Source organism: Colobus angolensis, unplaced genomic scaffold (assembly GCF_000951035.1).
Source record: "Colobus angolensis palliatus isolate OR3802 unplaced genomic scaffold, Cang.pa_1.0 Scaffold107, whole genome shotgun sequence".
NCBI lineage: Eukaryota > Metazoa > Chordata > Mammalia > Primates > Cercopithecidae > Colobus > Colobus angolensis.
The window spans coordinates 404,821-418,687 of NW_012111697.1; the positions used below are offsets into that span (position 1 = coordinate 404,821).

General features: G+C 38.5%; 1 protein-coding gene across 1 annotated transcript in view; it reads left to right on the plus strand.

The window, feature by feature from the left end:
* Window positions 1-13,867, plus strand: part of DPY19L3 (dpy-19-like 3 (C. elegans)) — a 79,079-nt gene that overhangs the window by 37,666 nt on the left and 27,546 nt on the right. Inside the window, exons 8-11 of the mRNA XM_011947299.1 lie at window positions 8,042-8,173; window positions 9,856-9,957; window positions 13,020-13,093; window positions 13,271-13,429. Of these exons, the coding sequence (XP_011802689.1) occupies window positions 8,042-8,173; window positions 9,856-9,957; window positions 13,020-13,093; window positions 13,271-13,429 (467 nt within the window). The remainder of the gene's footprint in view (window positions 1-8,041; window positions 8,174-9,855; window positions 9,958-13,019; window positions 13,094-13,270; window positions 13,430-13,867) is intronic.

The following is a 13,867-nucleotide window of genomic DNA, read 5'->3' on the forward strand; positions in this document are numbered from 1 at the left end:
AAGAGCATCAGAAAGGAAGAAAAGGCAATGAAAAAAGTAAAAATGTGAATAAATATAACAGACTTTTCTTATTCTTTTGAGTTTCTAAATTATGTTTGAGGCTCGGTGTGGTAGCTTATGCCTGTAATTCCAGCACTTTGGGAGGATGAGGTGGGCGGATCACCTGAGGTCAGGAGTTCAAGACCAGCCTGGCCAACATGGCGAAACCCCATCTCTACTAAAAATACTAAAATTAGTCGGGCGTGGTGATGGGTGCCTGTAATCCCAGCTACTCAGGAGGCTGAGGCTGGAGAATTGCTTGAACCCAGGAGGTGGAGGTTACAGTGAGCCAAGATTGCGCCATTGCACTCCAGCCTGGGAGACGAGGGAAACTTCGTCTCAAAAATACATATATATTATATTTGATGGCTGAAGCAAAAATTATAGCAATGTCTTATGCGGTTCTCTGTATGTAAAAGAAATACTTAAAACAATATAAAATGGGAAGGGTAATGAGACTTAAATGGAGGTTAGGGTTCTATGCCTCACTCAAACATTTAAAATGTCCATACCACTAGTCTGTAATAAGTTATTAATGCATAATGTAATAGCCAGAATAACCACTTTAAAAAACTATACGAGGCGGTACATGAAAAAACAGTACAGATAAATAAAAATGAAATTCTAAAAATATTCAGATAACCCACAGGAAGGCAGGAAGAAGAAAGAAGGAATTAGAAACAAGCAAACAAAAAGGAATAAAAGAGCAGATTTAATATCTAAAATAGCAATAATTACATTAAAGGTAAATGATCTAAATATACTAATTAAAGAGATGGCAGGGTGGATTTAAAAAGCATGACCCAACTGTTGTCTAAAACATATTTCAAATACAACAGTATAGATAAGTTGAAAGTAAAAGGGTGGAGAAAGATACAACATGCAAGTATTAATCAAAAGAAAGGAGTAGCTATGTTAATATCAGAGAAAGTAGGTATCAGAGCAAAGAAAATTACTAGGGACACAACAGAACATTATATAATGATAAAAGGTTTAGTGTACCAAGAAGACGTAGTAATCCTAAGTATACCTGCATCAAACAACAGTACTGCAACATGTGTGAAGCAAAAACTGACCGAACTGAAAGGAGAAATAGACAAATTCACAATTTTAGTTTGAGACTTCAACACCTCCCTCTGGACAATTGATAGAACACCAGACAGAAAATCATCAGAGATATAGAACCCAACAATACCTTCAACCGACAGAATCTAATAATCATTTACAGAAACTCCACCCAACAACAGCAGAATACTCATTCTTTTCAAGCAGTCACAGAATACTTACCAACATAGACTATCTCCCGAGCCATAAAACAACAAACATAAATGAATTAAGATTATAGAGAATATAGGCCGGGCGCGGTGGCTCAAGCCTGTAATCCCAGCACTTTGGGAGGCCGAGACGGGCGGATCACGAGGTCAAGAGATCAAGACCATCCTGGCTAACACAGTGAAACCCCGTCTCTACTAAAAAACACAAAAAACTAGCCGGGCGTGGTGGTGGGCGCCTGTAGTCCCAGCTACTCGGGAGGCTGAGGCAGGAGAATGGCGTAAACCCGGGAGGCGGAGCTTGCAGTGAGCTGAGATCGGCCACAGCACTCCAGCCTGGGCGACAGAGCGAGACTCCGTCTCAAAAAAAAAAAAAAAAAAAAGATTATAGAGAATATAATCTCTGACTACAATGGATTCAAATTTGAAATCAGTACAGAAAGATAACAGGAAATGTTTCAATACTTGGGAATTAAGCTCACTATTACATGTATAGTAGTAATAGCCAGAATAACCACTTTAAAAATATATAAAGATATACACTAAAAAAGAGTCAAAGAGGAACCCTTGGAGAGCATTGAACTCAATGAAAATGAAAGTGAAGCATATTTAAATTTGTGAGACACATCCAAAGCAGTATTAAGAGGAAAATGTGTAGCACTAAAATACTTACATTAGAAAAGACAAAGTCTGAAACCAGTCATCCAAGCTTTCACCTTAAAAAAGGAAACAAAATAAATTCAAGCCAGGAGAAGAAAATAAAAAAGAGCAGAAATCAATGCTATTGAAAACATATGAATAATAGAATTAATTAAAAAGAGCTAGCTTGGTTGGGCACGGTGGCTCATACCTATAATCCCAGCACTTTGGGAGGCTGAGGCGGGTGGATCACCTGAGGTCAGGAGTTCAAGACCAGCCTGGCCAACATGGTGAAACCCTATCTCTACTAAAAATACAAAAATTAGCTCAGCGTGGTGGTGGACACCTGTAATCCCAGCTACTTGGGAGGCTGAGCGGGGGAGTATCACTTGAATCTAGTAGGCGAAGGCTGTAGTGAGCCGAGACCGCACAATTGCACTCCATCCTGGGCAATGAGAGCGAAACTCCGTCTCATGGATGGATGGATAGATGGATGGATGGATGGATGGATAGATGGATGGATGGATGGATAGATAGATAGAGCTGGCTCTTTGAAAGATTAGTAAAATTCTGAACCTCCTCCATAATTGCCTTGGAACATTAAAACTTTTCAATCTTAACAGACTTCCAAAGTTCTAAGTCTCAGGAAGAGTGGGAGGTGGGTGGGTGTTGAGTGCTTAATGGATACAATTCACATTACTTGAGTGATAGATACAGGAAAAGCCCAGACTTCATCAGTATATGTTATATACATGTAACAAAACTGTACTTGTACTGCTTAAATGTACACAAATGTATAAATCAAAGTTTGGAGCCTCTGTGGTACTATTTATGTGGTAGCCAGTATAGCATAGTGGTTAAGCACACAGAGTCTGCAGCCAGGCTGCCTAAGTTTGAGTAAGTCATACGTGGGTCATATGGAAAAATGTTTGGTATTTTATTAATGTTAAACAGATATTAACTGTGATTATTATGAATGGTGATAAGGAGCCTGAACACGATCCATTGAAGACAACTACAGTTAGTATACACAGAAAGGATATACAGTTGTCTCTTGAACAGCACAGGGGCTACGGGTGCCAACGTCTCCCCCCAGCAGTTGAAAATCTGCACACAATTTTTGACTCCCCAAAATCTCAACCACTAGTAGCCTACTGTTGACCAGAAGCCTTATCAATAACATAGTTGATTAACACGTATTTTGTATGTGATGCATTATGTACTATATTCTGAAAGTAAGCTAGAGAAAGGGAAATGTTAAATCCAAAGGAAGAGAAAATGTACTTACTGTTTATTAAGTGGAAGTGGATCATCACAAAGGTCTTCATCCTCATCGTCTTCAGATTGAGTAGGCCGAGGAGGAGGTACAGGAGGGGTTGGTCTTGCTCTCTCAGGAGTAGCAGAGGCAGAGTAAAATCTATGTATAATTAGACTTGTGTTGTTCAGGGGTCAACTGTATTCTTGCCGCCTTGTTTCTATACTGTACTGTCCTAATAGAACCGGGAAAGAATATCCAGTATACCACTGATAATCCAGGACTTCCTAATACACAGTACTGCTCAATTTTACATTTTTGGCTGTTCATCAGCAATGTTTCATTTGAATGTATATAAAACTATACAATCTTGTTACACAAACTGCCCCTTTTTCTGGAAATAGGCTCACTTGATATAAAAAGAACTGTAAACATCAAAAAACACCCACAAATAAAGGCAAACAGAAAGATGTTTTTGGAGAAAAAGCATTTGTGAATGAGTTAGTATCCTTAAAGAGTTCCTACACATCCATGAGAAAACCATTTATAAACCGATGAGAAAAGGGAACTAAGGACACAAACACTTCCTAAAAAGAAGAGCATCAAAGAGTCAAATGCATAGGTACAAATTTAACACAAAGTGACAACTTATTGTTGAAAGTTTTAAACGCCTAGATTGGAAAGATAATGCACGTTCTTGGGTTGGAAGACTTAACTTTTGTTAAGATGGCAGTGCTCCCCAAATTGATCTACAGATTCAACACATTCCCTCTCAGAATCCCAGGAGGAGTTTTTGCAGAAATTGACAAGCTGATCCTGAAATTCATACGGAAACTCAGGGGACCCAGAATAGCTAAAACAATCTTCAAAAAGAAGAGTAAAGTTGGAAGACTCACACTTTCCAATTACAAAACTTACTACAAAGCTATAGTAATCAGGACAGTGTGATACTGGCAGAAGGATTGACATACACCCAAGGAATAGAATTGAGAGAGATAAACCCTCACTAGAAATGGTCAGTTGATTTTCAACAAGGGTTTGAAGATAATTAAATGGAGAATTAATGGCCTTTTCAACAAATGGTGCAGGAATAACTGATACCGACATGCAAAAGAATGAAGTTGAGCCCCTTCCTCTCACTGTACACACTAACTCAAAGCGAATCACAGACCTAAGTGTAAGAGCTAAAACCAAAACTTTTAGAAGAAAACATAGTAATAACTCTCTATGACCTTGGAGGAGCACAGACCTTCTTAGATACAACACCAAAAGCACAAGTGACTTTTACAAAAGCAGATTAGTTGGACTTCATCAAAATTAAAACTGTTGTACTCAAAAGTGTAGTATTAAGAAAGTAAAAAGACAGCCCATAGAACAAGGGAGAATATTTGTAATCATATATCTGATCAGGAATTCCACAATGTATGAAGAACTCTTATAACTCTTTCAGTGATAAAACAGCAAAGGATTTGGGTAGATATTTCTCCAAGTAAGATACATAAATGTCCAATAAACACACGAAAAGATGCTCAACATCATTAGCTATCAGAGAAATGCAAATCAAAACCACAAGCAGATACCACTTTACACCCACTTGGATGGCTAAAATTAAAAAACAGAGACAAATGTCACGGATGTGGAGAAATTAGAACTCTCATACGTTAATGATGATGGGATTATAAAATGGTGTAGTCACTTTGAAAACCAGCATTTCCTCAGCGTTCCCTGATTTTAAATATAGAGCTACCATATGATTTAGCAATCCCACTCCTAGATACATACCAAGAGAAATGAAAACATAACCATACAGAAATGTTTGTATATGAATGTTCATAGCAGTGTGATTCATAGCTACAAAGTGGAAACCACCCGAATGCCCATATCCCTTCCATAAACAATGTAGTCCGGCCGTGCAATAAATAGTGTTCAGCAATAAAGAAGAATGTGGATACATGGTGCAACATGGATGAAACTTGAGAATACCGTGCTAAGTAAGAGAAGATAGCCAAAAAAGACTGCACTTTATTCTATTTCTGTGAAATGTCCGGAATTTGCAAATCTGTAGAGGACAGTGCATCAGTGGTTGCTGGGGCTGGGGGTAGGGGATGATGGCAAGTGATGGGTAGTGGATATGGGTTTCTTTTGAAGTGATGAGAATGTCATAAAATTAGACTGAGGTGATAGTTGCACAATTCTGTGAATATACCAAAAATCATGAAGTGTACACTTTAAATGGCTGAATTTGATATATGAATTATATCAACTAATAAAACTGCTAATAAGGAAAAACTCTTCCTTCTCTAACCAGTAATTGTACTCAGGAATCTATCCCTAAGGAAATGTTTTTATTCATCCATTCCTCCAATGTTTTTTAAGTGCCACTCTTCTAGTGGGTATTCTTTAAGGTGCTGGGGATACAGCAGTGAACAAAATACATAACTAATCAGAATTCGATTAGAAATTCTGAGAATCAGATCTGAAAAAAACTTTTAAAGGGATGTTCACAATGTTAATAAAAAGCCAGAAACACCTAAATGGTCCAGTGGCAAACAAATTATGGCATATGGTGGAATGTTACATAACCATTTAAAATTTAAGTTTTCACAGAATGGTCACTGATGTGAGAAAAGGATATGGTAGGATGTGAAGGATGTAAAATCCTGTACATGAAATACTATATACTGCTATGAAATCAATATTATTTCTTTAGGTAATGGTGCTGGGTTTTGACTCAGGAGCCCACCTATCGATTGCTATTTCTTGTTTGTGTTTTTCTGAAGTGTCTAACTCTCCTAGAGTAAGATACATTATCTTCATGATCCTAAAGATCATCAGCATCCATTTCCCTGGGTTCCCACTGACACTAAGCAAAGCGCTGAACTGCTGCAAGCCTCACTTTTCAATGCTTCTATCAATAGGTTTGTTTCCCTTGAGTTTAAGAAAACAAAACCATGGAGAAAATCAGATTTGCTGCTGAATAAAACTGGTATTTTTCACATGTCAGTATGAGTATGGCATTGTCTAATTTGAAAGAGAAGAAGAAAACTAACAAAATAAGTGTCCACTCTTTGTTAGGAACTGACTTTTTTTCTTTGTGGCATGTTTCGTGTATTCAAGTTAGTTGTGTTTTGCTGCTTTTAGTATCAACCTGTCAACAATTTTCATTACATCGAGAGTTAATCCTTAGTGCTCATTATGTGCCAGGCATTTCCTCCCCATCCGCCCATCCCCCTCTTTTTTTTAGAGACCAGGTCTTGCTCTGTTACCCCAGCTGGAGTGCAGTGGAGCAATCATAGCTTACTGCAGCCTCAACCTCTTGGACTCAAGTGATCCTCCTGCCTCAGCTTCCTGACCAGCTGGGACTTTTGCACCACCATACCTGGTTAGTTTTTTTTATTTTTGTGGAGACACAGTCTCGCTGTGTTTCCCAAGCTGGTCTTGAACTCCCGGGTTCAAGCGATCCTCCTGTCTCAACTTCCCAAGATGTTGGGATTACAGGCATTAGCCACCGTGCTTGGCCACCAGGCATTTTCATACATTACCACATCTGGTTCTTGTCAGACCCTACATCAACTCTGTGAGGAAGGTGTCATCGTCTCTGGTTCACGGATGAACCATTTAGGTCACACAGCTGGTTTGCACCAGAATCGGAACTGCAGTACCGTGCTGTTGGTGCTGGAGCTGATGTCATTGCCCACTATACTGTGCTGCCTGCTGTGAAGCTGTGAGGTCAGAGAAAACAAGGTCATGCGGCAGGAGGGGTTTGCGGTCTAATCAGGGGATCTGGGCACACACTAACACAGACAAAGCAAGGAATGAAACAGTCCTGAAGTATAGAGTATGGAAAGCTAGGAAAGAACAGAGCACAGTAAAGTACTTATTGTTGGCCATAAACAGTAACTGAAATAGTTGAAAAGAAAACTGAAGATTACAAATGGCCTTTGCCAATTCCCATGAATAAATACATTTATGTTGTTGTTTACATCCTCTACTTCATATCATCCCTCTTTACTTCCCTTTTAATTAATGTTAGAAGATTTGTTATTAAAAGGTAAATAAACAGTTGGTATGTATATGATTTAGTTTCCTTTTTTAGATTGTGTTTCTTTTTTTTTTTTTTTCTTGTGATGGAGTCTCGCTCTGTTGCCCAGGCTGGAGTGTAGTGGCGCATTCTCGGCTCACTGCAACCTCTGTCTCGCAGGTTCAAGCGATTCTTCTGTCTCGGCCTCCCAAGTAGTTGGGATCACAAGCACGAGCCACCACACCCGGCTTTTTTTTTGAGACAGAGTCTTGCTCTGTCCCCCAGTGTGGAGTGCAGTGGCGCAATCTCAGCTCACTGCAAGCTCTGCCTCCCGGGTTCATGCCATTCTCCTGCCTCAGCTTCCTGAGTAGCTGGGACTACAGGCACCCGCCACCACGCCTGACTGATTTTTTGTATTTTTTAGTAGAGACGGGGTTTCACTTCTTAGCCAGGATGGTCTTGATCTCCTGACCTTGTGATCTGCCCGCCTCGGCCTCTCAAAGTGCTGGGATTACAAGCGTGAACCATCGCACCAGGCCCTTTTTTTTTTTTTTTTTAATATTTTTAATAGAGATGGGGTTTCCCTATGTTGGCCACAGTGGTCTTCAACTCCTGATCTCCAGTGATCCCGCCAGCCTTGGTTTCCCAGAGTGCTGGGATTACAGGTGTGCCCGGCCTAGATTGTGTTTCTTGAAACTCTGTGTGTTTTCTGCATTATTTGTAAGCTGAGGTTGTATCCAACTCATGACCAACATGGCGACATGTGGTGATCTCTTGGTAAAATGTTTGTACTCATCTAATCTTTGGTTCTTGCAGGCGACGTGGCTGTATGGAATACAGATAACAAGTTTACTCCTGGTCTGCATTCTTCAGTTTTTTAATTCCATGATTCTTGGATCACTGCTCATCAGTTTTAACCTTTCAGTATTCATTGCAAGAAAACTTCAGGTAGGACTTTTTTTTGTCCTTTATCGAAGTAAACTTTTTTTTAATTGCGTGGCTTATTGAACCTTATTTTCATACAGCGTACAAAGGGAAATTTATGACCTGATTTCGCAGTAAAAAGCGCAAGTGGCATTGTGTGCTTTTTCATGTGCATGTGGTAGCATTTCTATTTCAAGCTTTCTGAGGTCATCTTTTTGTTTTGACAGTTACTTCTTAGAGAATTGGAACCTTACCTTCAATGTGGGGATCGGCTAAAGGTGCTTAGTTGAATGCCACTGATTTAAAGTTGAAGTAAAAGAGAAAAGTTTTTAATTTTCATGAGTATGAACTCAGGAATGAGAAGAGTCTCCTGCTTATGTTGGGGCGTGTTCATCACAGTCTTTCACGTTGGTGGATACCCTGTTGTCATTTGATGTAGTAAAGCTACTCTTTTCCCCATCCTTCCATACCATACTAGTTATTTTTAGGTGAACCAAAATTAACTCTGTTTTGAGAATTTTGAAAATCCAAATAAATAGCTTTAGAAACAGTAGAACATTTCCTAGAGTATTGTCAAATCATGTTTGAAAACAATGACTTGCTCTTTTAGCTTTATTTATATAATTAAATTTCTTGTATTTACATAAGATATGAGTCATTTGTTTTTGCTTAAAATTAAAACATCCTGTTTCACATATACTAGAAACATTTCTATGTCAAGAAGCCATTGTTTTCCACTTTGAGAAAAAGAAATCATTTTTCTTGTTAGTCTTTTGAGTGAGAATTGTTATGGACAAAGGCTTTTAGTTGACAATCAAAAACAGCAGTTCACAGTCATCCTTTTAACCTTAATTATAAATAAATATTACTCGTATTTGAACTGTTAAGATATTATTATATTTAACAATGTATAAAATTATCTGATGATTGTAAGAAAACTATTACATGTCAAAAGGCACAATGTACTTCTTTTTACACCTATAGGTCTTTTATGTAACTGAGTTGTAACTATGTCTGTGATGTGGGAATTAATGGATAAAAGATGTAACAGGGCCGGGCAAGGTGGCTCATGCCTGTAATCCCAGCACTTTGGGAGGCTGAAGTGGGCAGATCACAAGGTCAGGAGATCAAGACCATCCTGGCTAACATGGTGAAACCCCGTCTCTACTAAAAATACAAAACGTTAGCTGGACGTTGTGGCGGGCGCCTGTAGTCCCAGCTACTCGGGAGGCTGAGGCAGGAGAATGGCGTGAACCCAGGAAGGGGAGCTTGCAGTGAGCTGAGATCGCTCTGCTGCCCTCCAGCCTGGGCAACAGAGTGAGACTCCGTCTCAAAAGAAAAAGAGAAGAAAAAAAAAAAGATGTAACAGTTTGTTCGGTCAGCGTATCCTGAATACCTTCCAAATGGCAGACCCCAATCGTCCAGTTGCTAAGGTCTTAAAAAATAATTAGGGAAAAAAAAAAAAAGACTAGGACACATTTCCTCATCTTATGAAGCTCATTATTAAGTGACTCATTTACTACTAGAAAATCACAGATATTAAGACAGTGTAACCCCATGAAAATGAGTAGATTGTATTTTCTACGTGTATTTTCCCTTTATGTTGTATGAGCCAGTGTTTTTAAATCCTTAAGTAAGCTTATCTTCAGTGTTTATGAAGTTATTTTAAAACTGAAGAATTAAAACATAACTCTTTTAATTTCTAGAAAAATCTGAAAACTGGAAGCTTCCTTAATAGGCTTGGGAAACTTTTGTTGCATTTATTTATGGTTTTATGTTTGACACTTTTTCTCAACAACATAATTAAGGTAAGTTAATAAAATGACATATTTAATGTATTTTTAATTAACTTATGGCATTGGAGATAATTTTTGAAACTTTCTTTTTCATTTTTAGTAAACTAATTTTTTTAGAGACTGGGTCTTGCCGTTTCCCAGGCTGTTCTTGAACATTTGGTCTCAAATGACCCTCCCACCTTAGCCTCCCAGGTTGCTAGGACTGCAGGTGCCACCACACCTGGCTTCTTTGAAACTTTGAATTTTAAATAAATTCTTGCTTTATAAAGTGTATTACCGTGACGTGACTGGAGAGTTACCAGTTTTACTTCAAACAGGCTCAGTTTTAACTTTGTCTTAGTAACAACAATTATTTTATTGATTTTAGTCATTCATTTCTATGTACTTTTATGTCCCACCTTGAACTTACTCACCTTTTGTTATGAAACTTTTCAAAGCTTAAAAAGCACTAAACAAATATTTCCCTAAATTTAAAATTTTTATTTTTAGTACCATAATATACACATAACTTTCTGTACTGTGATACTTAAAAAAGAAGACGTGATTTTTATTGAGTTCAGTTAATAAGTAAACTGGCTTTACTATCTACTTTCTGCTAGAAAGAAGAGTTAAGCTCATTTTTCCCAACATTTAACTGACTTATATGTAACATGCCTAACAGAACAACTCATTTAGTAACGTAGGCATCCATTGGTTTTATGTCCAGTAGGTGCTTTGCTAAGATTTTTACATTGCCCCAGGGGCTCTGCTTCGTTTAACATACTTTTTAAATGTTTTTATTGGCTTTTTAATTTTTTTTCAGGGTAGGCTTTATTAAAGGCATAGTTCTTGGACCTTGATATCCCATTTGTTTTTATGCTAGAGCAAAACTACATTGATTTCTTCAGATAATTTTACCTGTCCTAGAAGGTTGGTCTCAGGATAGGAGGCATCTGCAAAACAAGCTCCTTTTCCACAAGAGAACTGTGGTCCTTGTTCACGTCTGTTGACTATCAAAGAAAAAAAGAGTCTTCACTCAGCCAGTCACTATGTCACTATGTTCTTTTTTCTGTTTTGTTTTGTTTTTTTGGACAGGGTCTCTCACCCAGACTGGAATGCACTGGTGTGGTCACGGCTCACTGCAGCCTCGATCTCCTGGGCTTAGGTGATCCTCCCACCTCAGCCTCTTGAGTAGCTGGGACTATAGATGCATATCACCACGCTAATTTTTGTATTTTTTGTAGAGACAAGGTTTTGCTGTGTTGCCCAAGCTGGTCTTAAACTCCTAGGCTCAAGCAGTCCACCTGCCTTGGCCTCCCAAAGGATTATAGGCGTGAGCCACCATGCCCGGCTGTCAGTATGTTCTTAAACTCCATATAGTCCAGTACTTGTCAATAATTTATTTTTAAATTTCTACTTTTGTTTCTGTTTTTGTGTTTTTGAGATGGGATCTCGCTGTGCCACCCAGACTGGAGTCCAGTGGCACGATCTTGGTTCACGGCAGTCTTGACCCTCCTGGGCTCAAGCAGTCATTCCACTTCAGCCTGAGTAGCTGGGACTACAGGTGTGTGCCACCACACCTGGCTAATTTTCACAATTTTTGTACAGATGGGATCTTGCCATGTTGCCCAGGCCAGTCTCAAACACCTGGGCTCAAGGTATCCCCCCACTTCAGCCTCCCACAGTGCTAGGATTACAGACACGAGCCGCTGCACTCAGCCAAAAGCTTTTTTTTGAGTTGATGAATTTATCCTGGTGGGATTATTACACACTATATGCTTGTATCAGAATATCTCATATACTCCATAAATGCATACATCTACTATGTGCCCACAAAAATTAAAAATTAAAAAGTTTATTCAAAGCCAGGTATGGTGGCTTATGCCTGTAATTCCAGCATTTTGGTAGGCTAAGGTAGGAGGATCGCCTGAGGCTAGCTAGGAGTTCAAAACCATCCTGGGAAACATAGCAAAACCTAAACTCTACTAAAAATTTTTTTTTCAAAAACCTATTTGAGTGGAACTGCTAGCATTTCTGGAAAAGTGGCCGAAAGATACACAGTTCTTCCATTGGCCCACTGTACATATTCAGTGACCTGTTCTTGGATTAAATCAGTGAAGAGCTGCATCCCTGGACCACCATTTTTTGAACCCCCAAAGAATAACATCTGTTGAATTGCATTTGATGTCTTGCCAGTGACCTACAAAAAGAGGAAGTAGAGAAAATTTTCCTTGAAAGTCCTTGCTGTTTTTGCTATACCCATGGGAAAAATTTATTTTGAGTCTCAGTTCTAGGACTCTTAGGATCTCTTCTGAGCAACTGTTTTGTTTTACTCTTATAAACCTGTGAGTAACATAAATATATTGACCTACCTCTTTGCATTTGCTGCTGGAATGCAAAAGACCAGATTTGTGGCTCATCTCTAATGAATATATTGTGTGTACTGAACTCAGTTGTGGCTTCATCTTTTTTCCCTATCTTCATTTTTCTTCGAATAGAATTTCTTCACCATTTATGTTATTATATATGGATTTTTAAGCCACAAATTTAAAATAGAATTATATGAGTTAAAATTGTAATCACTAATGATGAACACTCATATTTGTCTGTCCACCCCTTGAGGGTTACAACTGTCTTGAATTGTCTTTGAGTGAATAAGTCTTGGATCGATTATATCCGCAGACCAAAAGTCCCAAAGCCAGACAGGCCTTGTGGGTGGTGTATCTATTTGAGGTTTCAGATCATCGTCTTGTCAGTTTTCTGGTCTGAAAACTTACGCTCACTATGCCTCAGCCTTCTCCCTCTCCCTGAAACCAAAAAATCTCATCTTTTACCTATTTTGCATATTTAACTTATGTATAAGATGTTTTTTGAATAAAGGATTATGCTAAAATGGGGAGTGGGGATTGGAAGGAGTTTGGAAGTCCCTGCTTTGGAATTCCTCAGTTCTGCGAACTACTGTGAACATTTACTGATTTTATACACCCACACGCTCCTGTGAAATTGGACACTGAATATATAAATTCAATGGGGAATTATCAGGAAACTATGCCTAAAGGACTAATAGCAATTTTTGTTTTCTCTTTCCTCGATAGAAAATTCTTAACCTGAAGTCAGATGAACACATATTTAAATTTCTGAAGGCAAAATTTGGGCTTGGAGCAACAAGGTATAACTGAATTGAAAATCTGTGTTTGCTATTTTCTGTTGAATCAGCAGGGACTTTAAAACTTAAGTTGTCATTATGCCTTCACCTATTAATTACAGACTCCCTTTGAGGAAAGATGTAATGTCATTTCTTTGTCTTGTATTAAATTTAATACTTTGCTTTCCATTTATTCCCTAGGGATTTTGATGCAAATCTCTATCTGTGTGAAGAAGCTTTTGGCCTCCTGCCTTTTAATACATTTGGAAGGCTTTCAGACACTCTGCTTTTTTATGCTTACGTATTCGTTCTGTCCATCACAGTGACTGTAGCATTCGTTGTTGCCTTTCATAATCTCAGGTATGGTATATTTCAGAAATCTAATGATCTCCTATTAATGAACTTGTTCCATGTTGCAGAAAAATTGCAAAGTTGAAAGTCAGAATATTAGACACAGAACAGAGTAATAGTATTCATCTTAAAGGGGGAACATACCTCTTTTACAGTGAACTACACTCCCAGTAGTTAAGAGACAACAGAGTAACGATCAGATTGCATACGGTCTGGGCCTAAGTGTTGGCCTGCACACTTGGGGACAAAGTGATCCTTGAGTCAGTTACATAACCTTTCGATATGTCCATTTCCTTATCTTTAGAATGGGAAGACTAAGAGTACTTACTCTACAGGGTATTTGAGAAATAAGTAAGTCAGAACAACATAAAGCACTTAAAATAGTGTCTGGTGCCTAGACTTTGGCAGGTACAAGCCATCATGAACTGGTTTCTTTATCACTGTTGA